Raw genomic sequence first — 27,140 nt, 5'->3', positions numbered from 1 at the left:
CGTATAATAGGTACTTAAACAAGAACATTTTCAAACCAAAAAATATTGTTCCTGTTTTCGTTTAGTTTATTTTGCGTCAGAAGATAAGAATTTTAGAATGTGTACAATGATTATTAAAAATGGTGATACCGCCCCGATTATCAGATTATAGGATTATGCTGGAATTATGGAATTAAAACAATAAAAATCAACTCCCCCTCACACTGTATTAAAGGGAGGAAACGTTTGTGCGAAATAAAAAACTGCATTATAAATATCGACCATTCACTCATTCCTCAACAAGGGATTAAGATGCAGTGTGGTAATAATAAGATTCGATAAATAGAAAAATTAAGTGGACGATAAGATAAAATTGATTGTCGTATTAGACGATCAATCGCCGAAGTAACTGCTTTGCTTAGGTTCATTAAACATCTGATTAAGGGAACGATGAAGTTTAAAGCGCTGATTATTTTATCTTTTTGTTTCGTTCACATTTCTTGCCAAAATGTGAATTTGACCGAATTAATCGGAATGGTGCAAGAGAATCTTGAAGCTGCCCAAGAATATGTACTACCAACAGATAACCGGGATTTGGTTAATGTGAGTGACGCAACATTATATGGTAAGACTAACCAAAATAACAGCTAGAGTATAGAAAATTAACACAAATTCTGATGGATTATTTTGTATTTTTAATTTGCAAATATGCAGAATGTTAAATATGAATAAGGAGTCTAGATGCTCATACAACATACAAATTTGCAACATACAAATTTGCAATAGATTTGACGAACTGTTATAAATAACCATTAACTTGTTTTTCCTCTGTATATACATAATATGAATGCACAATTTCCACAAAAATATTTATTAATGTAGCGAAAATTTCCTACTGTAAAAAAAATGTTATAACACAACAAATTTGTTTTCCAATTATTCAAGCTGAACTTTTAACTGGATTTTTTTAATTTTCATTTCGTCCATGACATCTTCCTCCATGACTTTCCAAGAAAAAACCTTGTTTTTTTCAACTAAAATATGTTTTTCCAATGATAAATAGCTTACGGTTTATCAATTAGGCAGACCTTGGGCAAATTCGTACCATTTGTACCATGTACTATCGAAACCAGACAACTTATATAGACGCATAGCACATAAAATACATTTTAATTAGTTAGTTTAGTTTCATTCATTACTTCTGAAACGTATCCGCAGATACACAACTTATTGTTTTGTTGACCAAAGTAGTCGAGTAATATTGTTATTCTAGAATACCTTACACTACTATAATAATACCCTTCAAATTGATTTTAAGCATAAAATGAATCTTCTTTAAAAAAGTTACAGAAACTACCATATATTATAGGTAACTTCTAAAATTAAATATCAAATTCAATCGATTTACAATATGGCAAATAGACAGGTATACGTGTCAACAACCATGTCGAACTCAATCACTATCTAGATCCTACTGAAAAACTTTTATTAAAAGTTGCCATGTCATATTTTAAGAGACCGGATTTTCAAAAGATAAAATTTGCTGATGCAAGCGTAGCGTATTTGCAAAGAAATCAGATAAGGGATGAAGAGTACGATACAATATTTCTAAATATATTTAAAAACACCCTCCTAGAGCGTTTGTTAATGCATTAATTAACAGAGCTAGCGCAATTAGAATGTTTTAACAGAAAAAAAGTGTTTAAACAAACCATTTCTGATCTAGATTCAGCAAAATCGACCTATTATAAAATAGCCTCGATTTTTGAGAAATATAGTTAAAATCGCATATCTTCTCTGAGATGCTTACAGGATAGGATAGGATAAAAATTGGGGTGCGTTTTTCAATCAAACACTGTGGCGTACTCAAACGTTTTTATGTAATTCTCAATCTGGTATCTGTGAAATTTTTGCAGCCATTTTTTTCTATATGTATAAGTAGGCCGTGTATATAGTTACCAATGGGAAATAAAGACAACAGCTTTTATCTTTATTGGATTTTACAGTGGCACATAGTGGTCAAACCACTACCTACTTTAGAAAACCCGCACGGGTGAAGTAAACGAAAAGTGTCACTCCACGCTTGCCAAAACAAACTCGTGACTAAAATGCCGCTTTTCCGTTTATCAAAGAACAGTCCAATTACTACTAGTCAGTACAGCGTGTCTCATTTTGCTTGCATTTATGGAATTACTTGGTTATTAGTAAAATTAGAATTTTACGGTTTACGCAAAAGCAGAGCTAGTTTTTTGTGCTACAGGACGATCGTTTTCAAGTACCACTTGTATCTCAGTTGTCTGACAACTCATGAAAGTACAAACGAACCTATTATCGAGAATACAGTAGCGGAGTCAATTTCTTTACTAACTTGCTGTTTTTGGAATGTTGATTAACGAAACGAACAAACATGTTTTTTTTAATGCACTACTATATGTATTTTTCAAAAAAATAAAATTTTTCAAACTTTTATAATTGGCATTCAAAACTTTTATCCATTTATCAAAATAAATAAGAACTAAAAGTTCAGATTTTCACGAAATTATATATTTTGACATGACAATTGTCTCGACAATACTATGGCTTTATCAAATGTTTTAAAATACCAAATAGCCAAGAAACCAATTTCAGCTTCTTTCAAAAATTGAACTGAGGTGCCTTTTACTTGATGAAAATCCATTTATCAAAATAAATAAGAACTAAAAGTTCAGATTTTCACGAAATTATATATTTTGACATGACAATTGTTTCGACGCCGTGTCTCTATCAAATGTCTTTTTAAAATACCAAATAGGCAAGAAACCAATTTCAGCTTCTTTCAAAAATTGAACTGAGGTGGCTTTTACTTGATGAAAATCCATTTATCAAAATAAATAAGAACTAAAAGTTCAGATTTTCACGAAATTATATATTATGACATGACAACTGTTTCGACAACACCGTGTCTTTATCAAATGTCTTTTAAAATACCAAATAGCCAAGAAACCAATTTCAGCTTCTTTCAAAAATTGAACTGAGGTGGCTTTTACTTGATGAAAATCGATTTATCAAAACAAATAAGAACTAAAAGTTCAAATTTTCACGAAATTATATATTTTGACATGACAATTATTTCGACAGCGCCGTGTCTTTATCAAATCGTTATTGTTATTATGTTTGTCATGCTTGACTTCTTCCATACATTGTAATTCTAATATATCTCCCGAAAGTGACGAAAATTTGACACCCCGTACATGTTATGTGCAAGCTTGATCCTTGATCATCGACGAAAAGAACTGAACCGATACTATAACATACAGCAAACACTAGTCAGCATTCCTTTTCTTTATTCTAGATTATGGCGAATTTAACTACATAGTAGTCGGTGCTGGATCAGCTGGAGCAGTTTTAGCAAATCGACTGTCAGAAGTGCCCAATAACCATGTTTTGCTACTGGAAGCCGGAGGAGAACAAACAGAATTTACCGATATTTTAGGATTAAGCCCTAATTTGTATTTTTCGGATATGAACTGGGGTTACAATACGACCAGACAAGAAAATGCGTGTTTGGGTAATTTGGAATACATTTGAAAATAATAGAAAAGCATTTGTCTTGAGTGTTTGGCTGTATTAAAAATTTACTGTGCGAATGGTGATTTTATAAAAAATAACAACAGTAAATCGACAATTAACAACACTCTGAACTTAACCGTTAGTTGATTGGTTTAATTTAAGGAAAGAAACGAAACATTTAGGCAGGCACACGGAATTAAATTTTTAAGTGATAATTGCCAATTAACATTTATTAGAAAACTGCTGCTATCTTCAACATTTCAATGCTGCTGATTTTTATGAAGTGGTGTTATATTTCTATTTGTTGACTTTGTTTTAGTTTGTAATCGTTAGTTCTTACTTTTTTAGAAACCCACCTTAAGCGATGCGATCCCATAAATACTAATAGCAGGTTCATTGTGACAATGCAATTTTTATTTTGGTGGATACGCATTTTTTTAGCTTCTAACATTTTTATAAGAACATATCTTAAGTCTTAAGTAAGTAAATAAGAGTAGCTTAATCGCACACTGTGTACACGTTCACTAATTCTTTGAGATTTAAAAAAAATCTGCACAAGTTAAGTTTTTATAATCATATATCAGGGATGGTTGATCAACGGTGCTTCTATCCAAGAGGAAAAGTCGTTGGAGGCTGCAGTACAATTAACGCTGGAATGTACGTTAGGGGAAGCCCCTTAGATTTTGACCGATGGGAGACGGAATTGGGAAATAAGGGCTGGTCGTATAATTCTGTTCTACCCTACTTCCTAAAATCCGAAAACGCCGTTTTTGATGCCCGCGAAAAAAAGTTTCATGGAGAAGGCGGTTATCTACACGTCGATGTTCCATCCGGAACACCAGGACTAGTAAGTCGATCGATTTCAAGCATAAATCAATTAATATTTGTTATTTAGGAAACGGTAATTTTCGATGGATTCGAAGAGCTCGGTCAAAAACGAATCGAAGATTACAACGGCGAAGAACAAGTTGGTATTAGTCGGGTTCAATTCACCTTGAATGAAAATAAGCGTGATAGTACAGGAAGAGCATTTCTGGACAATGTTAGAAACCGTTCAAATCTCCACGTGAGCACCAACAGTTACGCGGTTAAAGTGATGATTACCAAAGAAACAAAAACCGCGTACGGAGTAGTTTTTATAAAAGACAACAAACAGTACATAGCGAGAGCAAAGAATGAAGTGATTTTATCAGGCGGCGCAATAAACTCTCCACAGCTTCTGATGCTCTCTGGCATCGGACCAAAACAACATCTGGAAAGTTTAGGAATCGAGGTTATAGAAGACTTGCCCGTCGGTCAAAATTTAGAGGACCACATGATATATACGGGTTTGTTTTATAGGTAAAAAATAAATTTTAACGAAGGTCACTGAGCTCATAATATGATGTGTTCTAGAACAAATCACACCTTCTACAACAACACTTTAGAAGAGCTGTTGCAGCTCTATATGGATGATAAACGGCCTTACATTGCTGGATTTTCATGTGAATTTGTGACGTTTGTAAATTTCCAAAACAATACAAAAGACAGACCGAATGTCCAAATTTTAGTAAGCTCGCCCCCTAATCTAAACAACAACGCCGGATGGGTCTTCAAGTAAGCAACTTTTCGGAGAGAAGTAAAATATTTAACATTAAGCAATGGTATAAATTAATATACAATAAGAGGGATAATGCCTAGTCAAATACTTCGATATTTACAGCAGTATGGCAGCAAAACAGCAAAACTTGCGGAACGTTTCGAGCTATAATCATTAATTTAATGGAGTAAATTATCCTTACTCACAGAGATCAATAGTAGTTAGTTGCATGTGAGGCATAAAGGCTACATACGCATATTAAAAAAGTAAATATCAATTCAACTGTTCCAACAAGTTTTAAAACAGAAACACCGAAAACGTCGTTTTGTCATGTTGATATTTTGTTCTCCTAACTGTTATTATATATGATAACTTTTTCAATTTTTTATATAATTTTGAATAACTTAGTATGTGATTTAGCACTTTAAGGATTTCTGATGAACAACTAAATTTCTGCAAACATGTTTAACCAGAGAGAAGAAATGTATTAATTAAAAACTCAACTACACTTGTATCTAGTTTATATTGTTTAATTAAGCTTAATTAAAAAATAAGAAGATATATACAAACAAGACGAAAGTTATTTTACCAGATCTAAGAAATGTGTCATTGCAACCTTTGCTTAACTAATACCTATATCCTAAAGTGACAGTTTTTTAAACCTTTGTCATCCCAGATTTAAACAAATAATACAATGTCATTAATCCAAATTTATTTAATAAGAGCTGATCAGCGGATTATTTGTGCAAATTACTTAATTAATCAGAGTAATCAAATAATTTCCATTTCAGATTTAATGAGGCATACACAGCAGCTCACCAATCTGATCCTCTGCATGACATTTGGTTTACGCCGCTCATATTGCATCCGAAATCGAAAGGATCGGTGACGTTGCAATCAAACAGTCCCTTAGACATGCCGATAATCGAAACCAACTATCTTTCTGATCCAGACGACCATGACATAGAAACCCTATATAATGCTACTCAGTTTATTTTGAGATTAAATGAAACCAAAGCATTTAGAGATTTCGAAGCTACTTTTATGCATCCTCCCATGCCCACTTGCGATCCAGTGTACGACAGATATTCTAAAGATTGGTGGTATTGCTCCATAAGAACAATCGCTTCAACGGTAAGTTGCGGCAGTTGCATAAAACTTTATTAGCTGTTGGGTGGTATAGAACTATTTTAATAATTTCAAATAATTTCAGCTCTACCATCCCATAGCGACGACACGAATGGGAAACTCCACGGAAAATTCAGTGGTGGATTCAGAACTAAGAGTTCACGGAATCAATGGTTTAAGGGTCATAGATGCCGGAGTTATTCCAGAACACCTTTCAGGTCTTCCAAATGCGGCGATTATCATGGTCGGCGAAAAAGGAGCCGATTTAGTTTTGAGCGCAAAATCAAGATCTTCAGGTTTTAATGGTAATTTAATCACGTGCTTAATTGCTGTTTATATATTCTTTCTTCTCGGGAAATAGCAGACAATATCGAAGGTCTTTTATGGCTGATTTTTTTAAATTGTACTCATAAAACTTAACTCACTAAATAGTATAATGAAGTCTCGCACAGGAACGGTATTCTTTTCAAATGACTCCACTTTGATAAAGTAATCTCAAATATAAAATCTGATATATCTAATAATTTTTGTTAACCAAGGGGAAGTTTAAATCATATGGCGATATTTGCTATTTAATACTTCTCCCTCGCCTCTGTTATTTAATTTGTCTTTGTCACCCAATTCTTTTCTATGCGATGAAAACGATTGTTGTAAAATATGATTAAATATAATTGAACTTGGTTGGAAAAATTTTAGGCAATGTTTGAAAACTGGTGCTTGAAAATTGTTAAGCATTAATAAAAAAACGGCAAACACAAAATCCCTTAACCTCTTCCTTATGTGCTACCCCCATATTAGATAATACACAATCCTTAAATACGGTAAAATTGTTACACCTCGGGCGGCAATGATATATTTGTATAGCATTGAACAATTTTCAGTGTATGCACATAAATTGCACACACTAACTTGCAATTTTTCCCATTTTTATAACAGCAATATCCACATACTTAAGACGCACATACGGTGGGCACTGTGAACGCCAATGTATTTTATTGATTAAACTGGTGCATGTTTAAATATCTATCCTCAACATTTTTTTATGTTTGTGCCGAAATTACACATTTGTTATCAAAATAGACGCGACATCTGTCAATCTTAACTGAACATACTTGAGTTAGTTAATGTGACATCTGACGTCAAATTGATGTCAAAGAAAGAAATGTATAGTTAATATTTATCATTTATTCCTTTTTTTGCGATAATTTCGCTGATTTGTGGAAGGTTGGAATAGGTCAACAGAAATTGGTACGGAAAAAGCAAATGTTAAATAATATAAAATGTTTTGGTTGTTTTGGTAAGTTTTGCTAGGTTCAGTCTATTCTTTATATATCCTTTATTACAAATGCTTTTAAAGGAAACTTAGTACAAGTCTAAATGGAAGTTGATCATGTAGGTTTCGTCATAACTCCCAGTTACAGGTTCAGGACGATTATTCGAACGTTTGCTTGAAGGTAGACACTGATTCAGTAAAAATACTAAAAGGATTTCGAACTTCCATTGTCTTTATTTATAACTTACACAACGTTTCGGACAGTTGTATCACTACCCATTATCAAGTGTAAACTAAACTTAATTCTAAGGCTACAAGGTTTATATACTAGGCGACGCCGCTCATCCATGATGGAGTCGGGTGTAGTCAAGCGTGAAGTTGTTCAACTAGCATTGGTGCGCCTTTTTAAAGGTTGCCAAATTGTTGGTATATCCACGCTCGGATTGCTGAAGATGTTTTCATTGTTTCTAATGAAAACTGCTTCTTTAAATTTGCGCTTTCTCCAATACCGCTCTCCGTGAACAACTCGTGCTCTGGACCATTGGTTGTTGTGTTGTTTGGTCCACACATGTTCTGCGATGCCTGATTTTTGCGGTTCACCCTTCATTGTATGTTTCTTATGTTCTTCAACTCTTATTTTTAGAGGTCGTTCGGTTTCGCCAATATATGACTCTCTGGATTCACAGGGTATCTGGTAGACACACTCTTTCTCTTGAGTGGACATTTCAGGCTTTGGTTTTGTGAGTACACTTCCTAATGTTGATCCAGATTTAAATACAGTTTTATATTGTTTAGCTATTCGCCTAACCTTTCAAATCGTCCAGCCACTTGTAGGTAAAACTTCTTCGTTTTTAAAAAACTCCGGGCACTTGGTAGTGTCGTGAAACGTGAAACTAGATCCTTCACACAAGTTTATTAGCTTTGACGTTGAAAGTCTATATACCAACGTGCCCTTGGAGGAATCGTCAAGTATTGTCGAGGCTAGACTAAGGAATGATACAACGCTATCAGAGAGAACGTCGCTGGCACTTGAGGGAGTGTTGGACCTTCTGAGGTGCTGTCTGCATAATTCTTACTTTCAAGTCAAAGATAAGTTTTACGCGCAAGATGATGGCCTGCCGATGGGTTCTTCTCTCTCTCCAGTGATAGCGAACATTTACATGGAGTGGTTCGAAACTCATGCCATAAACACTGCAACTATTAACTAAACTATTAAACCTAAGATCTAGCTTCGATATGTTGACGATACCTTCATTATCTGGACTGGAACCGATAGACAGCTAGACTCTTCTCTGAACCATCTTAATTCTTTGCGAATATCAATTAAATTTACTATTGAGAAAGAAAAGAACGGCTGTCTACGTTTCTAGACGTCCTAGTAAGTAGAAATAATGGTTCTATTAACACGTCTGTATATAGGAAACCTACCCACACATGACAGTATCTAAATTTTGAGTCTAACCATTCTGAAGCAACCAAACTAGGAATAATTAAAACAATGTGCAAAAGAACAATCACAATATCTAGCGACCAATTGCCGAATTGAATAATATTAAAAAGGATTTGCTTCGGAACGGTTACTCCGAAAAATCTATAAACAAAATAATAACAAATTGTGAGCGGGAAACAACACCGGAACCATGTGAGGTAGATACTCTTCCTCTCTTGACGATCCCATACGTGAAAGGAATATCAGCAAAGATTAAGCGAATAGCTAAACAATATCAAGTTAAAATTGTATTTAAATCTGGATCAACATTAAGAAGTGTACTCACAAAAACAAAGCCTGAAACGTCGATTCCAGAGAAAGAGTGTATCTACCAGATACGCTGTAAATGCGTAACATACAATGAAGGGTGAAACGCAAAAATCAGGCATCGCAGAACATGTGTGGACCAAACAACACAACATCCAATGGTCCAGAGCGCGGGTTGTTAACGGAGAGCGGCACTGGGGAAAGCGCAAATTTAAAGAAGCAGTTTTCATTAGAAACAATCAAAACATCTTCAGCAATCCAAGCGTGGATATACCAACAATTAGACAACCTCTAATAAGGCGCACCAATGCTGGCGTTCTAGTTGAACAACTTCACGCTTGACTACACCCGACTCCATCGTGGATGAGCGGCGTCGCCTAGTATATAAACCTTGTCGCCTTAGAATTAAGTTTAGTTTACACTTGATAACGAGTAGTGATACAACTGTCCGAAACGTTGTGTAAGACAATGGAAGTTCGACATCCTTTTAGTATTTCTTCAGGCAGATTATATCGTGCACAAGCTCTGCAGTTTCGACTATTTTTATTATTACACTTATTGCATTCCATTTGTTTATCAAAAATTGCAAAAGACACGACACAAAAATATGGCGAACAATCACAACCACCGAAATGATAACCCAAACTCAAATTTGAACTAAACACTGTTCCGATCTTCTGTCTGATTCATTTCGAGGCCTTGCCATAGTAATCCTAAAATAAAACATAGTGAGCTGTCTAAGGAACAAACGACGAAAGATCTGCTTGAAATAGAAAATAAATAATAAATAAATCTGGGCTCTATCTGGGACATATTTGGCCCCGCCATAAAACCCGTTAAAAAGAGAAGAAGAAACAACTAATAAATAAGTACGTTAAAAAAATGAAAGAGAATTCTTCTCGTAAACAAAAAAGCATATACAAAACCAAACTTATTTTTATTTTACGAGAGATCAAATTCCCAAGATCCAAGGGTCATAAAATTTCAACAAGTTGAACTTAAAACTTTAACATTTTATCTTCGTCTCACGGTCTGCCAAGCGATAAAAAGCCGAAAACCCATCAACTAAAAATGTACGTACTTAATCAAAAATGACAGCTGAAGCGACTTCTTGCTCTAATTCTCATGAAAACCCACATTTAAGAAAACTACGTAACCAAACGCTTTGCTTTTAAAGTTTGAAAGAAATTTTATGATCACCGGAAGCATTTTCTATCAGAGATTAAAAAATACCTCTATGTTCACCTATAATGACACATCCATTACGTCTATCCTTTACGGAAGCTCCACACAAACACCTTGTTTAAATCACCACATCGCAAAGCTCAGCTGCTTTCATTGGGTTTCCTTTCGAAAGTTACCTTCAAGTTTTATTGCACTGTTTACCATGATCAGCAATTTTTGAACGTATTTTCTTCCAATGTTGCGTGCATTTGTATATTGACTGTCTAGACATAAATCTTCAATAAAAATTCATTACAAGCACATTTTTTCGTCGATAAGCAGATAAAATGGATAACGATCACCTTTAACGACTTTCTGAATAAAATTCTCACTAAACGCGCTTTTAATTTGCTAGCCGACCTATGCTTATACCTATAGCTATTGATAATTTGCAAAAAAATACTTTGGTGTTAAAATTGACCTTGACCGATAATATTTGCTTTTAAATTTTAAAAACGTTATACAATGTAACAAATAATTCCAAGTTTTCTTACATTCTCTGTCCGATTAGAGAGCTGTTACTGAGTTGGTGGGTGGTTTTAGCAATTCGTCATATATAATTCTAAAACGACAAAAGAATGACATTTTAGAATGTTTTAAAACAAAACTTTTTGAAGCAGATCTCAACACTGAAGTCGGTTCACACCGCCCAGCTAATATTTTGATTTTAATGATTATCGCAGAAATAAGATTGAGTAATAACATTTTTCTGAAACTGCCCTTATAAAGTTTGCGCTTACTTCATTAAACCTGATCAGATTTGCTCCGCAAGTAACACTTTGAAACAATGTAATGTGTGTTCTATTCATTTGCCCGAGGTATAATGCTCTCCGTACCGTGGAGTTTTCCAATATCAATTAGCGCTTTAAAAAAATTGTACTCACGTGCGTCAAAAGGTCTTATGTTATTATAAATATAATAAAGATCAGCGCCTTTATATGAAACAAGGGTGTATCTGTGTATTTGAAATCATATCTTGATAGATCGCTATTAGTTTATTATTTTGATTTTTTTAATCTCATATAATGTCTGATACGGATTTCTTGTTGCAGAAATGTAATTTCTGATAAACAATAAATAATAAGAAAACAATAATAATAACATTCTCTGTTAATAAGATTAACTGAGATTAATTAAGTTAATAAGAATAAAGTAATCATAAACGGTATAAAACTTACCTACTTGTCAAAGAAAAATGCCAAAGACAAGCAGCATAGCATAGTAAAACGAAAATCGGTATAATTAAGAATTTTTTAAAAGTTCATGAAAATACATTCTTGAAAGCTTTTTTACAGCTACTGCGTCTTAAGTATCTAAATAATAAACAATAATTTGAAAATAACATAATTTTAAATCCATTGTTAATTATTAATTTTTCATAATCTATTTTCCTAATGATTTACAATTATTGAACGAATAGATATGTCTATACAATAACATTTACTTTTCGTGAAACACTTGGGGCCTACACAACACACGCACTACAGAGATGCGACTTTTCCATAATGTTAATATTCCATATTATTAGCAGCATATTCGAATTAAATGTAAAATGGATAAGTAGGTTTTATAAAACAATATTTGTCTTCCTGCGTGTTCTGCACAAATAAAATTAAATGTACATTTACATTGTAACATTTGACATCGCTACCGCATCCAACCACATAACGTCTAAAAACTAAATTATGATACTATTCTATGCCTTATTTCGCTATTGTCTCCGATAAAATCGCTAACAACTTTTATGACTAGTAGATAATCTAAAGTCTCGTTTAGATCAGGTAATAAATATATACTTTATGGATTAAGACTTTATTGGCAATATTGACCATATCAAGCTTGTGGAGATGGTTGAAGTTCACATAAAGTCATAATCATAATTCATAATAATAATAATAATAATACTTCAACACCCGTCGATCAGAATTCCATGAAACCCTGCCAACCCCTGTACCATTTTTATCTTGCTACATTTTTGGCACTTTCATATTAATCCAAATCTCACCAAAACAAATAAATATATATATTTATACTTTTTCTGGTCTTCCTGGAATTTTTTTTGAGAGGTTCCACCTGACTTGCTAGCTTGCTTTGCTGCAGTAAATAAAATACACTTCTTTTCAATTTCAGTCATTCTGCAACATTTTCTTGTATAATGAAATTAGTATATATTTAAAACATTTAAATCGATGATTTTTTCATTCACTGATAATGAAGAATTATTTTCGAATGTTTTCATTGAAATGAATATCGTCGCCATATCGATATTACTGTCGACACTAATATATAGATTAAAAAACAATATTTAAATTTTTAATACTTTAATTCATTACCCGTCTGAAATATTGCCCAATTCATTACGGTTTTACATCGAATCTCCGGTTTTATCAATAAACAGAATTTAGAAGTTGGTGTTGTTTTTGGCCGAGAACTCGAACTGCAACAAAGTTGGGGACGAAAATTTTGACACACGACGTTATCCGTCTATCTCCCTCCTAGCTCTCCATAGTTTGATCAACAAATTCTTGACGTTGAGATATACGTTGACAAGGTTTCTTTTTAAAGACAATAAATAACGCCAAACAAATCTCGATTCGCGATTCCGTAGCATAAAACTGCAATAAACTGTTGTTTTTTTCCAGCGCAAGACTCAAAGGTGTTGAAGAACATACATAGGATTCGCAACAAATGGAGATTTATTTAGGTTCTGGACAACTGTAAAGAGCAGAAGTATTTCAATAAAGTTTCAATATTTTTCAACAAAAAAAAGCGATTACAATTCAGAAACAACGAATGGGAAAATAAATAAAAATTATGTTATATAAGTATTTGATTGTACCTACATTATAAATGATAAAAACGATCATATATTAAAAAACCTATTTGAAATACTATTTAAATAGTATAGTATAACACTATATGTTAAAAATTATCGCAAATGTTGATAAAAAAAACCTATTTGAAATACTATTTAAATAGTAAAGTATAACACTGTGACGTTTCTTGTTTCTCTTTACTTTTTATTATGTATTTTAAAATAGTTCGTTTAGTCTGATTTAATTGATGTGTAATTTATCATATTTTGAGTTTTTAAAACCACAAACATGTTAAAAAATGAATATAGCTCAGTTAGTCTTGATTCACTGGAAAATATTAAGGAAAAATACACCAATATCTTTTCCTTTAGTTATTCGTTCAATATTAGTTTGGGTCAACATTCAAATGACTAAACCGCCCAAAAATTACGTACTTAGTTGACCATCATAAAAAATAAATTCTAAAATTTATTGAAAAAGTAATTTAAAAAAATTAAATACCAGTAAAAAAACCTGCTCGAAGATGCAAATCATTATTTAATACATGGGACGACACAAAATAAACTTTGGAAACTACGAATTACCGTCTACGAAGACGCATTTCAACCACAGAAGACAAATATTGCTGCCCGGTTGCATTTGGGTAAACGCCCAGCGTAGAGAGAAATTAGAAATTAGACAAAATGACGACGTTTTTGTTTTGAGACTGTCTTTCCAGTTTTCCTGTTGACTTGTCAATTTTCCAACTGATATTTCGGGAAAAGACTAATTCCGTTGTTATACAAATATCACTAGGTTCCTTGTGTAAATAACCATTTTGTGCATTAACCCTCTGATGGTTAGATGAAACCACATTCGTTATAGATGTGAACCGAGTTTTGAACAGAATGCTGTTACGTCACTTCAAATATTGTGTTTTTTTGTGTGATTGGTGTACCACGTTTCAGTCAATTACTTCAAATATTGCAGAAGATAAATTTAAAAATACTAAAAAAAACTTTAACATAATGTACGGTAGCTTAGTAACAAAGCCTAATTGTAAGTAGATCTCTCGATTATAAAAAGACCTTTTTGTTTGCATATTACATAAAATATAAAAAAAAAGAAATATTGTAAGTTGTAAGCATTTTTTCCTAATTTCGTTGTTGTCTTGTCTATTACAGTAACCGTGTCAATATCACCCTAGATGCATAGCTTCCGATAAAGCAAATTATTAATCTTACCAGAATCGTACAACTTCGCGTATAATAAGCTCAAAATAAAAAAAGATGTTTTATTAGACTTATTATTTTATCTATTAACATTATAAAGGGTTACCAAAAATAATTGGTCTCATTATTAGTGTTAACAAAGCTTAGCTACTATTCGTCCGTCCAAATATGATAACGAGGTCTGCTAACACGACAAATATTTCCCGATTAATGTTTGGGACAAAAAGAGGTAAAAACATTGCTAATATCATAAGTTAAAAATGCAAAAACTAATCTAATCCACTAATAAGCTACAAATTTAAACACCATTAGTTTAACAATAATTAAATCAATACAAATTATAAAAGAAAGTGACTCACCAGTGCAACTACTATTTCTTTCAGCACCGCAGATGGTTCTTGCCTCGTTTCTTGTTTTTAACAAAATCACTAATCCACTCGAGAAAATACTATTTTCAAAAATATTGGCCAGTCAGAGTTTCACTATTGTGATTGCCTAGTCCTATCGAATAACATATCCAGTTTATTCCAAATGAATTGTATTTGATTTATGCTTATTTGTTATGTCTCCTCAAATAAATTATTTCACAAACTTATATTTGCAACCAACAAATAACCAAAATAAGCATCTAAATAAACGTTTCTCCATCGCTTCCTGGGCATACGCTTTGGCTTACTGCTATTCAATGGTGTTTGGTGAATGTTCGCTGTTTTAGCTTTATTTGAAAATGACATAGCGCAGCAATTATCGATTTGCAAATTCATAAAATTAAAATGTACTTCTTCACTGGCACCTTAACAGTAGTTTTAAACCTAGTTGCGTTTATTAATTCTGTTATTTAATTTAATTGGATATTTTTTAATAAGTAACGGAAGTTCGTTTAGCTTTATTCCTCACACAGATTTAAACCAACCGAAATTAACTGTTCCGTGAACTATGTAATTTCGAAAAGTCTGGATCACAAAAGTGCCTTCTATGTGTTTACCATTTTTTTATCATTATAATTTTGTCTCATTATGTGATAGTTTTGTTGTTATCGAATAAATGATCACTGTTCGTTTGTTAAAATTGTTAAAGGTGTGTGTTATCAGGGTACAGTGAGAAACTACCGACGTCTTTAGGCGATATTTGGGATGAATACATTATAAAATGATATCGGGTGAGTTGTAAAACTTACAGTTATAAGGATTAATTTGGAATCAGTATATAACGCCGTTTATTTTTATTTCTACTATACGGAATTAATAAAAGGAACAACAGCAGCAGTTTTATTATTTTATAATTTGTTAAATTGTAGTTTTTTCATTTATTTTCATTTATTGAGCAAAACTAGTGAGTAAAGTTTTTCAAATTTGTTGCATAATATACAATTATGGTAGTTAACTCATGCCTGTAATTATAATCTTGTGAAGTTTACTTGACTATATTTCCAAGGACTCAACAGAGTGAGTATTATGGCGATATAAATCATGAAAACTTCCTATTGTGGTTTCAAAATGAGGTATTAAAAAATTTGACTAGGCAATCGACAATTGCTTTGAATAGTGGTCTCTTATTACAGCAAGTGGCCCCACAAAATTCTAAATACTAGTAGGTATTACAAAAAATACGATACAAGAATAGTTAACAAGTAGAAATATAAAATTTATAGCTGTGATTTTTAAAGCTGAATTGCTGAGTATTGTTGCTTGGTAAATATAAGGAACTGATTTTATGATGCCATTTAATGTGTTAGTGATTGGCCATTTGGCTGAACAACGTTAGTCCATATTGCTTTTTTAACCCAATCGACAATTATTATAATAGCAATGTCGGGCGAGGTAATACTGCTGAAAATGCATATTTAAATATGTGAAATGAACCATGAAGCACTCTAACTCCATAAATTATAATATATTCCACATACCATAAAAGAGAACATTTATTTGTGACAAAAACTATTCTCCACTGTGAATAGTGTTAATGATACTGATTTGGATTCCTAATGAACATTGAAAACTTAAGCTTTTGTCTTTTGTTGATACCAATAGGCTGCTCAGTGCACTTTACCTTCGATAGTTTAAGAAAACCCTGTATTCCATGTACTATTAAAATTCCGTGCAAATCGATATTACTGCTAGTATTGAAATTCTAATTATTATGATATTATATGATATATGATGACAAACTGCTGTCCGGTCTTTGTTTTCGTATCTGGAATTTTAACTTACGAGGCAGTTTGAAGACATTAAACGCGTGTCATTTCGATTTTCATTAACTCTTCTCTGCGCCAAGCACCCATTACACTGATAATTAATGCAACTGAAACAAAATGTTTTAAGTAATCTTTCATTTTGATATCCCCCATTCCTTTATAAATAAGTATTTATCATCACGGATTTTGAAAGGTTTTGGAAATATGCAAGCATCACTTGTTTTGTTCTGCACATATCGAATTTTGAATTTAATAAACTGGATGTAGCTTCAGCGGAAGCTTTCTGCATTTCAGTCGGTGTTAAAGTATAATTTTCTTCGTTTTCGTTCCCCATTTTCGGGTTTTAGTTTTTGTAATTGCACGACAGTATTCAAAAATTGCAGTGTCAAAATGTCAATTTACTTTCCGACGAACCTACTCGAGTTCAATTGTAACCCGTCGACAATAGCAATAATAAATTTCCTGATGCAATGTATGAAAGTTTTCTGTATATTAGTTTTTGGTTACATATCCTGCGACTATATTTACTGCGTGAGTCAGAATTAACAAACATCAAAATACAAAACAAAATACATGAAATATTTGCCACAAATATGTTCTGATTGCTAGTAAATTTGGGCTATTTGATATAGGTAGCTTTTTTTTATCCGATTTTGAATGAAGAAAATATTGATTCGGCATGAGGATGGTGTCCAGATTCCAGGGAAGATCAAAAAATCATAATAAAAAATAAAAATTTATTATAAAATATTACAAACACTAATAATCTCGAACAGTCAAGATAATAAAATATTATAAATTGCTTACTAATGTTGAGGACGGGTCATCAGTTAAACTTTTAAAGTCTTGTTTCTCTGATTCGTTAGATGAGCTACCACCTTGAATCCCTGTTGCTTTCATATGTCTTCCAGTCACTTGCATATTCTGCAATTCTTTGGACTTTTTACTTCCTAATGGCGTAGAAGTTTTCTGTTTAGCGCTATCTACGCTCAGGCTACGTTGAATTGCTGATATATCTGAGACATCCTTTAAAAAGCTTGAAGGGCTAGGGCTTGCATCAGATTTTAAACTGCTTGAAGATATTTTACTAATTATTTGTTTATGCAAAAAGTCTTTTAAACTAACTTCACTTTCACCAGAAGCTCTAGATTTCCTTCTTCTTGAACTCATCTCTATAGAACTGGAACTCGAGCTAAGCGCTAAAGCTTCCTGAGTTTTATGTAAAACCGGTATTGCCCATTCCATATTGATACTTCTTAACATATCTTCCAAACTTTTTAGATCTTCACTGGAACTAGAAGAAATTCTGCTAGCGGAAGAACTGCATGTTTTATCAAAGCAAACCAAGGACGGACCAGAATCACATTTAGAGTTACTCCCTTCAATGCTTTTATTTTGTTTCATGGCATCGGATTGAACATTCACCTCAATTTCGTTAGGAATATTCAATCCTATAACTTTAGTTGTTGATTTGGCACTTTCAGACTCATCTTTTTTATGAAGGGCATTAAAGTCATCAGAAGGCATAATATTAGGAGATACCAGAGATATACGCGACTTCTCATATCTAGCCTGATCCTCAACAATGTTTTCCGTTTTGGATGCGCTAGGGCTCACTTTCGGACTTGGCACCTTAGTTGAGAGTTGACTATCAGCTTCTGCTATAGTTGATAATTCATGAGGAACCAACGAAATATTCCCATTAAATCTTTTGGCAGAAGTAAGACCTTTTGAAGGAGGTGGATGTCTACGGTTGCTTGTGGTTTCGTTTGAAGCAACATCAACCTGAGGTTGTAATATAGGCAGTTTTGGTATGTCCAGCAAAAAGGGAACAAATGATTGCTGCTTGTCTTCAATAGAATTGGATGATTCAGGTTCTGGTATAACCTTTTGATCATTTTCTTCTATAAGACGTCTAAGACGTTCTAGGAATTCTCGATCAGTAGAATCAGATACGTCAGTAGTTTTAGAGGCAGATTCATCGCGTCCTGCAACAAATTTTGTCAGTACTAAAAGTATGATGACATTACAAAGTTTCATCCTATCCTATAAATTTGATATGATGAGAAAATTATTAGCATAAATAAAAGAACCTGCGCATAAAATATATTTTTAGAACAGAACAGACTATGCATAACACGATTACGATTTTGTTTTGGCATGTTTTTGAAAAGACTACTTTTAGAAAAAAGTCCTGAACAAATATTTCCGAAAAAAAAAAAATTCTTACCAACTATTTTGCCATACTCCCGGGATTCAGACTTCATCTTCTGAAACGTTTTTAATTTTTCTGCCAGGCTGATATCAACTTCAAGTATTCTTCTTTTAAACTCTTCATCATCCATACTAACCGAAGAGCTTCTACTGCTCCCCTCTTTAGATCTTTCACCAGAATGGGGCAGCTCCAAGTATGCTGTCGAATAATCTCTTTCACTTTTAGAAGTAGCAACTTTTTCTGTTTCTGGTAACACTGCTTGTGGACTCTGGTGCATACTTATTCGTTCATTACGTATTTTTTCGATCATAGCAGCAAGATTAGCGATTCGTTTACTACAACTGTCTGTGACATCAGCATACTGACACAATAATGAATCCTTGGATTTTCTGGAACTACCGTTTGTATCTTTTTCTGGAATGTGAATGTTTTCCACTGTTTCACGCGTTTTGTTATCTTCATTCGACGTTAGAGAATTTGGTGGTATACCACTCTCATCATTGAAATAATTTATTTCCTTTGCTATACCTTCAGATTTGAGATTGATATATCTAATGATATCATGCAGTCGAGCCAGCGGATTATTTGATTCAATCTCAATCACACTTTGACTGGGTGTTTGAACATCGCTCGAAGAAATGTTCAATTCGTCCACGCTCAATTTAGACATACTAAGCAGTTTCCGCACATACATGATTAAGTCAGGCTGACTTGTTTGATCACGCGATGATGAGTAAGTTGGCTTGATGGACATATTTGTCTGTTGTGGCTTTCTCCGTAAATAATAAAAGGAATCTTTATTTAAATCTGTACTTCCTGTTGCCTTAGGCTTAGAAAAGTCTGGTGGGCTCAAATAAGAAGTACTCGACGTTGATATTGAGTTTTTGCTTAATTGTTCCTTCCAAGATTCAGACCTGGGTTTGACATCTTTTAACACTTGTGATTTGGACACCTTTTTTATCAAGTCTTTAGGCGATGGTCTTTTAAACGTTTCTGTTTCAGTGGAGACTGATTTGGTAACCACTTTCTTAGGACTACTTTTTCTAGTCCTTCCTGCAACTGAATCTACATTAATATCCTTTTTTTCTCCTGAGACAACTTCAACTTGCGGGTTTTCGTCATTATGAAGTTTAATAAGGATTTGACAAAGTTCCTCTGATGAACGTATATTTTCTTTATTACAATCGCAAGGTGTATGCAACTCCTTGCAAACAATTGGAGCATGTTGCAAAACTTCCTCATCAGCCCTTTTGGATTCAACTTTTTCTTTCGAAGCTTTTGGCGTCGTCTGGGTGCTAGTATTCTGCAAAATCAATACTCTCGGGCGCGATTTTTTGGCTTTGGTTGATCGTTGCTCTCTAATCTTGTGCTCTCCTCGACTTTCAGTAGAAGAACTGCTGTCACTATCTTCATGTCTTCTCTTCCGCTGAGATTTTTCTTTTTTCTTTCGCTTGGATTTTAAAATTTCGTCGCTTTCAGTAAAAGAGTTTAAATCGTCTATTAATGCGTTAATACTATCATCTTTTGGTAAGGTTCTGATTTCGTTAAGTAGTTGCTCTTTTTGTAATTTTAAACTTTCCAATAGTTGCTTTAGCTTCGTGTGCCTATCTTCCTGTTTCTGAGCGGTAAAATTTTTGATAATTTCATGAACTTCCTCCGTACTAAACATTTTAGCTCGCGCTTCACCATTATTCCATTTACCTAGGTTCAATGTACGTGAATCATTTGGTTCCAAAATTTCGAATGGCTGATTTGATGGAATTTTGGGATTTGTACTTGGAATTGTAATGATGGCAGGTTTTAAATTTGGAAGAGCTTTGGTATAAGCATTTTCCAATCGAAGTTGCTTTTTCTTTTCTTGCTCTATTAGTCGTTCTTCCGACATATGATATTCTGGCTTGTCTTTGCCAATTTCGGCGATGTGTTCTTTTCGTTGGAGGAGAGGTAATTTCTTCATCATTTCTTCGTAATCTTTTCGTATAAATTCCTTTTCTAAAGCTCGCTTTCCTCTGATTTGCGCTTCCTTGTCTCGTTGCTTCACTTTATTACACCATTCGTCTTCTGATACTATATTTGGTAAGGCTTCAATGCTATCTACTGTAATTTTTTCTACTTGTGAAGTTGAAGGTAAGTTGCTGTGAAATCGATTGGGGAAATCATAATGAGAAACTTTCGGGACTGTTACTGCAGACATTTTTGATGCAGTTGGCTGCCTTGAAGCAGCTTCATTTAACTTGACTCCAGGTTTGGAAGGTATTTCTGCAGATGCCACCTTGGGAGCTTGTGATATATGACGGGCTTCTTGCGAATCTTTATGACCCAACAATTCATTGTCTGTTTGGATAGAAATAGATCTAATGGGCACATTTTTCGAATATTTAGCGCATGGACATGATACTTCATACTTTGGACACACACATTTGTAATTATCTAAATCAAATTGTTCTTTCGGTGGTATATGTGGAGAATCGTGAGGATGTGTTTTTAGCGGCTTGTCATTATTGCTCTGCCCCACTATATCACAAAAGTCCAATTGGGAAGCTAAACGTTCTCGATGCTTTATGTGTTCAGATATTCTCGTATCAAAGGGAACTTGAGCATACTTTTTTCTGAAGTCATCAATCCGGTCCCTCCTTTCTTCAATAGATTTTACATAATTAAATTTTTCGCCATGTTGTGATGGTTCAGAAGTGTTGTGAGATTCGCGCGGTAAACAAAAATCCCTTCCTGTATCTGAAGACTTGGAATCTGAAAAAAAAAACTACCATAATCAAACAAAATTTTCGCTAACATCAATATTTAAAGCTATATTCAAAAATATTGTGTGACAGCATTAAGCATTATTTTTGTTTTTATTGTGCATACCAAATCTACCATTCTAACGTGCTATTTCAATGAACAATCGAATCAGTTTATATACTTTAATTTAATAAATTCCTACAGTTATATTCAGCGCGTTTTGTGACAATCTCACGGCCTATATGGTCTGAAAAAGGGTAACTTTTTATGTGTTTCTTCGGCGTGAACTGCAACAGTAACATTCAGCTCGAGAAAAAAGTCAGAATCTTCTCAACTTGCCAAAAACGTTATAAAAGTTCAAAGTTAGTAGTCGAAAGTTCTGTGTTCTTTAAAAAAAATCTACATTACGTTGCTTCAAACGTTAAAGCAATACCGAAACCAGAATTCTCACGTCAGAAAAGGAAGGTACACTAATTTGGAACTTAATATTTTAACCCCTTTAGAAACTGTAATTTTTTTCATCATTTTTATTTTGATTCATATGATCACCACAAACTGCACAAATAAATAATTTTAAAAACGTATAAAGATTCATTAAAATTTTAAAAAAGCAGAAATTATTTTATTCTATGATTATCAATTTTTCTTTATTATTCTGGCTTAATACACAATACAAATGAGAGCATTTTTTTTGGCATTTTTGCATTTTTGCACAGATTTCAGTATGTTGAAATTTAAAATAGAGGACAGGTCGTTTGACAAATAGGTTCCAAGTTTTCTAATACACAACAATTTTAGGCTGTTCAATTTGTGAAATAAAAGAATATATTGACTGGAACCGCTTTAATTCAAACCATGTGATACAAACTAGTGCGTGAAGTGTTTTTTTTGCAGTTTGTTGACTGGCGATTCTTAGGCATTTTATGAAAAACGTAACTGGTCTTTTTCAATATACAGAGTGTCCCAATAATAAAAAAATAAAGTGACAAAATGGCCCGGCCCATAAATGAGTAAGAAAGTAGAGTTATCTTTTTTCTTATGGAACCGTCTATAAATTTCTTCATATTTGAATTCTGCTTCTTTTGAAAAATGTTCATGTAAAATTATGATTTTTGTTCCAAATAATACTGAAACTATAATTTAACTGCTTAAGTTGATACAGTTAGTCAGAGCTATACAGAGTGTCTCAAATATTGGTGAAAATTATCTTAGTTTTTTTACATGCAATGCACATGTTTTTTTTTTTTTTTTTCGAGACAGAACAACGCGGTTATATTGCGTTTACACTTTATCAGGAGTTACGAAAGAAATAGGTCCTAAACTGTATAATAAACACCCAATTGAGTTTAAAGCGTTAAACCGTAGGCAATTTAAAGAAACAGTAAAAAAAATCCCTTCATGCAAAAACCTATTACTTTTTATGAATATTTGCAGGACTATGACTTTGTTGAGTGGTGTGATATACACCGTGTGTCAAATAAAATGATCCACTATACGATGTGGAAACCCACAGAAGATATAAAAAAAAAGTTTCGTACAAAAGTTTCTTGTACTCTCCTGAAGATTTAAAATATTATAATTTTGTTGATACAAGGTGTCCCAAAAGTGTCCCCCCGACATCAACTGTTATTTTAAATTGAACACCATCTATATTTCGAAATTTTTTGCATCCTTGGTTAAAATAAAGGTCACGTTCTTAAGAACTTCTTATTCGAACTTTGCATAGTTTCGGCAGAACTTGAGGTTATGTGTTTTTTTTTCATATTTTGATTGCCTCATATAAAATTGTGTTGTGACGCTGCTGATCCAGGTATTGCAACGAAAACTTAGCAACAGACTAAGGAGATGATGCACCACTCAATCAGTTTGATATTATACAGGGTGTCCCAAATAGATGGTGTCGTTTTGGCGAATTCAACTAACAAAATCTCAAGTTTCCCAAAAGGAACACCCCATATTTCTATTCAGATATCAATTCCATTACAAAAACTAAGGTAACTTTGTAATTTATCTTATATTAATATTAATTAAAATTTGAGGTTTAAGATGGCATCCGTATAAATTTATTTATTTTTCAAATAGCAAATACATGATACTACTTCTTTTAACGACATAATACTCCAGATATAAGAATAAAATCTATTGCTAACAATACAGGGTGTCCATTAATACGTGGAAATTTTGAAATAAAAAAAAACGACTCTATACTACACACTTCAACAGATTTAATAAAACTTCATAATTCATGTTTAAAAAAACATTTAATAGTTAATTATCTAGTTTGATTGAAAATGCATAATAACAAAAACAAATAATTAAAGTTTATAGGTTAGCCAAAAAACTATAACTTATTTAAAATACAAATAAAATATATACTAACAAAAAACTTGACAACTATAAACTTTTTGAATAGCAATATGAAAAACAGCAAAAACAAACAACAGAAATGACAAAGTTTGTTTATACATGGATGCTTAAAAAAAAAGATTGTTCTATTTAAAATCAAGATGATGTCTGGGGGACACTTTTGGCACACCCCATATCAACAAAATTATATTATTTTAAATCTTCAGGAGAGTCCACGAAACTTTTGTATGAAACTTTTTTCGTATCTCCTATGGGTTTCCAGAACGTATAGTGGTGTACATATATACTGCTCACTATCTTTTCAACACATGTATAGATGTTTTTATTTTTAAATAAATTATTCTATTCTGTTCTAATCTATTATAAATAAGTCCTATACCTATCTGTCGTAGTTTTAAAAAAAGATGACATCTGCCACTGAGGAAAATGAAAGAGATATATAAGTGTCGAAGTGTATAAAAATAGGCAAAAATTATTCTGTTTGTACTTAGATGCTATAAAAATCATGTTAAATTTAACTCAAGAAACGTCAATCCATTAAAAATTTAAACACATGCCATTCAGATAGCAGTCTGATCCTAGCTCTTAGAAATTTCAGAGTTTTCCACTAAGGAGTTGACGCTTGCTTGCCTGCAGTCCTACATATTATTTTACCTACATATTTTTTATTTACTTTAAAAAGTATGGATTAGTCGTGCACTCATTAAGACAAAGAAAATAGGCATATAATTAATTTTTTATATCAATTGAACAAAGTATTTAAAACCTTCTGATTAATGTAAACAAACTGTTTCTCACCTTTGCTGCTAGACTCGCATTCAGGATATTCTAAATTTTCTTCCGAACTATTTGAAACACCCTGATCAGAGGTGTTGCCTAATTCAGAATCTGTAAGTTCTGGAACCTTCACTGTTTTCTCTTCTGGTATATGTTTACTAATTGGCTTTTTGTACTTCGTTATATTAGAAATCAATGCTGCCCTTGTGTTTTCAATATCTCTGACAATTTTTTTCTGATGGATAGGTAGGGCTTTTTTAAAATTAACCTCATTTTTTTCCACCTGCAGTTTACCTGCGGCCACTCTTCCTCTTTCTTTAATAAGTTGGGCTGCCTCTTCCTTCTTCTGATTCAAAATTTCCTCCTCATTTTCAACATTATGAGCCTCTGTATGTGCCAAGCCAATTTCATCTAAAGCTTCTTGGTACTGGTTTTGCAATTCTAATAATTTTCGATTTTGCCAATTTTTGAGCTTCTCTTTACCTTCTTGTTGTATACGAACCATTTGCTTGTTTTTTTCCCTACGCACTTTGTTGCGAACATTTTCTGCCAAATCCTTTGATTGTTGCCTTACTTGCTCCAGTCTCATTAATCTTCTCTTATCGAATTCCTGTTTTGAGGTATAATGGTCATAATTCATCATCTTGCCCCTACTGATACTAACTGGATTTCCATTCACAGTTACATTAATAGACATTTTCAGCAAACAGGCTTATAAACATAACACTGAAATAATTTGGTGACGAAGACAAGAAACAATTTTTAGAACGAAATGTTTTAAATCTAACTAACGCCAACTCACTTTAATCATAGCTTTGAATTATTGAATTAATTCCCAATTAAGTACAATGTAAACAGAAATAATCACAAATGTTGACAGTCTTTCTTCTTCTTTTTTTTTTGTTCGTATCACATGCAGTTGGGCATTTTAACAGAGCCAGAGATTATCATTGTTAGAAACGAAAACACGGCCGATAACTGCTTGAAGTTAACTTCAGTTCTAATTTTTAGAAGTTACATTTTCTCCTAAAACATAGAGAAAAGTTCATTTTCATTAGTTTGCTCTCTAGGTAATGGTTAAGAGCGGCAATAGGATCGGCATATCATACCCGCCAGTTTACTGATAGTCTATGCTTAGGCAGTGACGTCAACTGGCCAATAAAACATTTCATATTGTGGAGATGTACTCGGTTTTTTTATTAGGCTGTGCTTACATCACAGCCATTAGGAAAGCATGTCATTGAAACCTGTAGGTAATTCCTTCCAAGGGCATGTAATTTCAGCCGAAACACGGTTTATTGATGAAATTTTGTATTTCTTTTCCATAGAAAGTAGAGAAGGAACAAGAACTAATAATAGTTTTCTTGCAATGTATAAAAGATATAATAAATCTCTTCTACATTGTAAGTAATTCAGCCGTTCTTGTTCCTTCTCTACTTTCTATTCTATTCTATTTTTATTATATAAATAATAGTCAGCTTGAAGTCAGAGGTCGTGTGCCCATTGCTGCCGCCGAAATTTAGCTGGTTTAGCGCAGTTCTTCAGTATTGAAACATCTGTACTAAAATCGCAGTTGAAAAACAAATAAAACACTCTTTCAAGATAATATAGATACGTTTTAATATAATAAATTTGATAAATTTCGTTCAAAATTCATTTTACGATACATGGTTATATTATGGTTTATATGCTAAAATGTATTATTCTTAAAATGTAAGTCATTAATTAAAGTAGATTAAATGTACATATAAATGATTTTTTCTCTCTAAAATACGTATCGGTCCTATTTTCTACTATAATGTGAAACTTAACAATAAAAATTAACACTACAATAATACAATATGTATATGAATACTCTGAAAAATAAATAATATAACGAAAATTGCATATTTTGGCATTACTCAAAACCTGATTATGTTATATTCATTTGAATAAAAATAAGATTCTAATATCAAGATCATAATCGTTTTATAACTGCGTTTCTTAAAAAAATAGAATATGAGAAAGTGTTTAAAAAATACAAATGAGCTTAAGATACCTACTGCCTGATTCTTGTCTCAAAACAGTAAGTAGGTAGTAAAAGTATTAACCTGCAGCTTAAAACTTGCTTTTGTGGATGAAACTAGACAGACTATTTGCACTAAATACATAACTAAATAAAAGTCTTATTTCATTTAGTCTCAAAACAAAAACATTGTTATAATAAACTTCAATTTTCTAAATTAACAAACTAAAACTTTGACATGTATTTACACCATAAAAAAATGTTTGTTGACCATTTATATGTTAAGTTCGTTTGGATTAGTCCACTTTCAATACAGCCTAGCATAGTA

The 27,140-nt window shown here is 32.8% G+C and overlaps 2 protein-coding genes across 2 annotated transcripts; one reads left to right on the top strand and one right to left on the bottom strand.

Moving 5' to 3' along the window:
• The first annotated feature begins 327 nt into the window (after positions 1 to 327).
• On the top strand, positions 328 to 13,462 carry LOC132696451 (glucose dehydrogenase [FAD, quinone]-like). The gene is made up of 8 exons (XM_060661268.1): positions 328 to 604; positions 3,311 to 3,526; positions 4,113 to 4,375; positions 4,424 to 4,869; positions 4,924 to 5,124; positions 5,899 to 6,241; positions 6,321 to 6,540; positions 13,131 to 13,462. The coding sequence occupies exons 1-8, from the start codon at positions 430 to 432 to the stop codon at positions 13,190 to 13,192; spliced, it is 1,926 nt and encodes a 641-aa protein (XP_060517251.1). The 5' UTR covers positions 328 to 429; the 3' UTR covers positions 13,193 to 13,462.
• Positions 13,463 to 17,482: 4,020 nt separating this feature from the next.
• Positions 17,483 to 25,685, bottom strand: LOC132697020 (uncharacterized). Its single transcript, XM_060662266.1, has 4 exons — positions 25,610 to 25,685; positions 24,829 to 25,533; positions 18,940 to 21,672; positions 17,483 to 18,697 (listed from the first exon to the last, which is right to left on the bottom strand). Exons 2-4 carry the CDS (start codon positions 25,502 to 25,504, stop codon positions 17,502 to 17,504), a joined length of 4,605 nt encoding a protein of 1,534 aa, XP_060518249.1. The 5' UTR covers positions 25,505 to 25,533; positions 25,610 to 25,685; the 3' UTR covers positions 17,483 to 17,501.
• Between the last annotated feature and the right edge of the window lie 1,455 nt (positions 25,686 to 27,140).

The sequence above is a fragment of the Cylas formicarius genome, unplaced genomic scaffold (genome assembly GCF_029955315.1).
Source record: "Cylas formicarius isolate icCylForm1 unplaced genomic scaffold, icCylForm1.1 PGA_scaffold_1__22_contigs__length_36826433, whole genome shotgun sequence".
NCBI classification, from domain to species: Eukaryota; Metazoa; Arthropoda; class Insecta; order Coleoptera; family Brentidae; genus Cylas; species Cylas formicarius.
This window is presented reverse-complemented; position numbering and strand designations above follow the sequence as displayed.

Coding starts and splice junctions, on each gene's coding strand:
- LOC132697020 (XM_060662266.1), bottom strand. CDS start 25,504: ATGTCTATTAATGTAACTGTGAATGGAAATCCAGTTAGTATCAGTAGG. Junction 21,673..24,828: donor ATGCGAGTCTAGCAGCAAAG/GTGAGAAACAGT, acceptor TTTTTTTTTCAG/ATTCCAAGTCTTCAGATACA. Junction 18,698..18,939: donor GGAGTATGGCAAAATAGTTG/GTAAGAATTTTT, acceptor AATTTGTTGCAG/GACGCGATGAATCTGCCTCT.
- LOC132696451 (XM_060661268.1), top strand. CDS start 430: ATGAAGTTTAAAGCGCTGATTATTTTATCTTTTTGTTTCGTTCACATT. Junction 605..3,310: donor GAGTGACGCAACATTATATG/GTAAGACTAACC, acceptor TCTTTATTCTAG/ATTATGGCGAATTTAACTAC. Junction 3,527..4,112: donor ACAAGAAAATGCGTGTTTGG/GTAATTTGGAAT, acceptor ATCATATATCAG/GGATGGTTGATCAACGGTGC.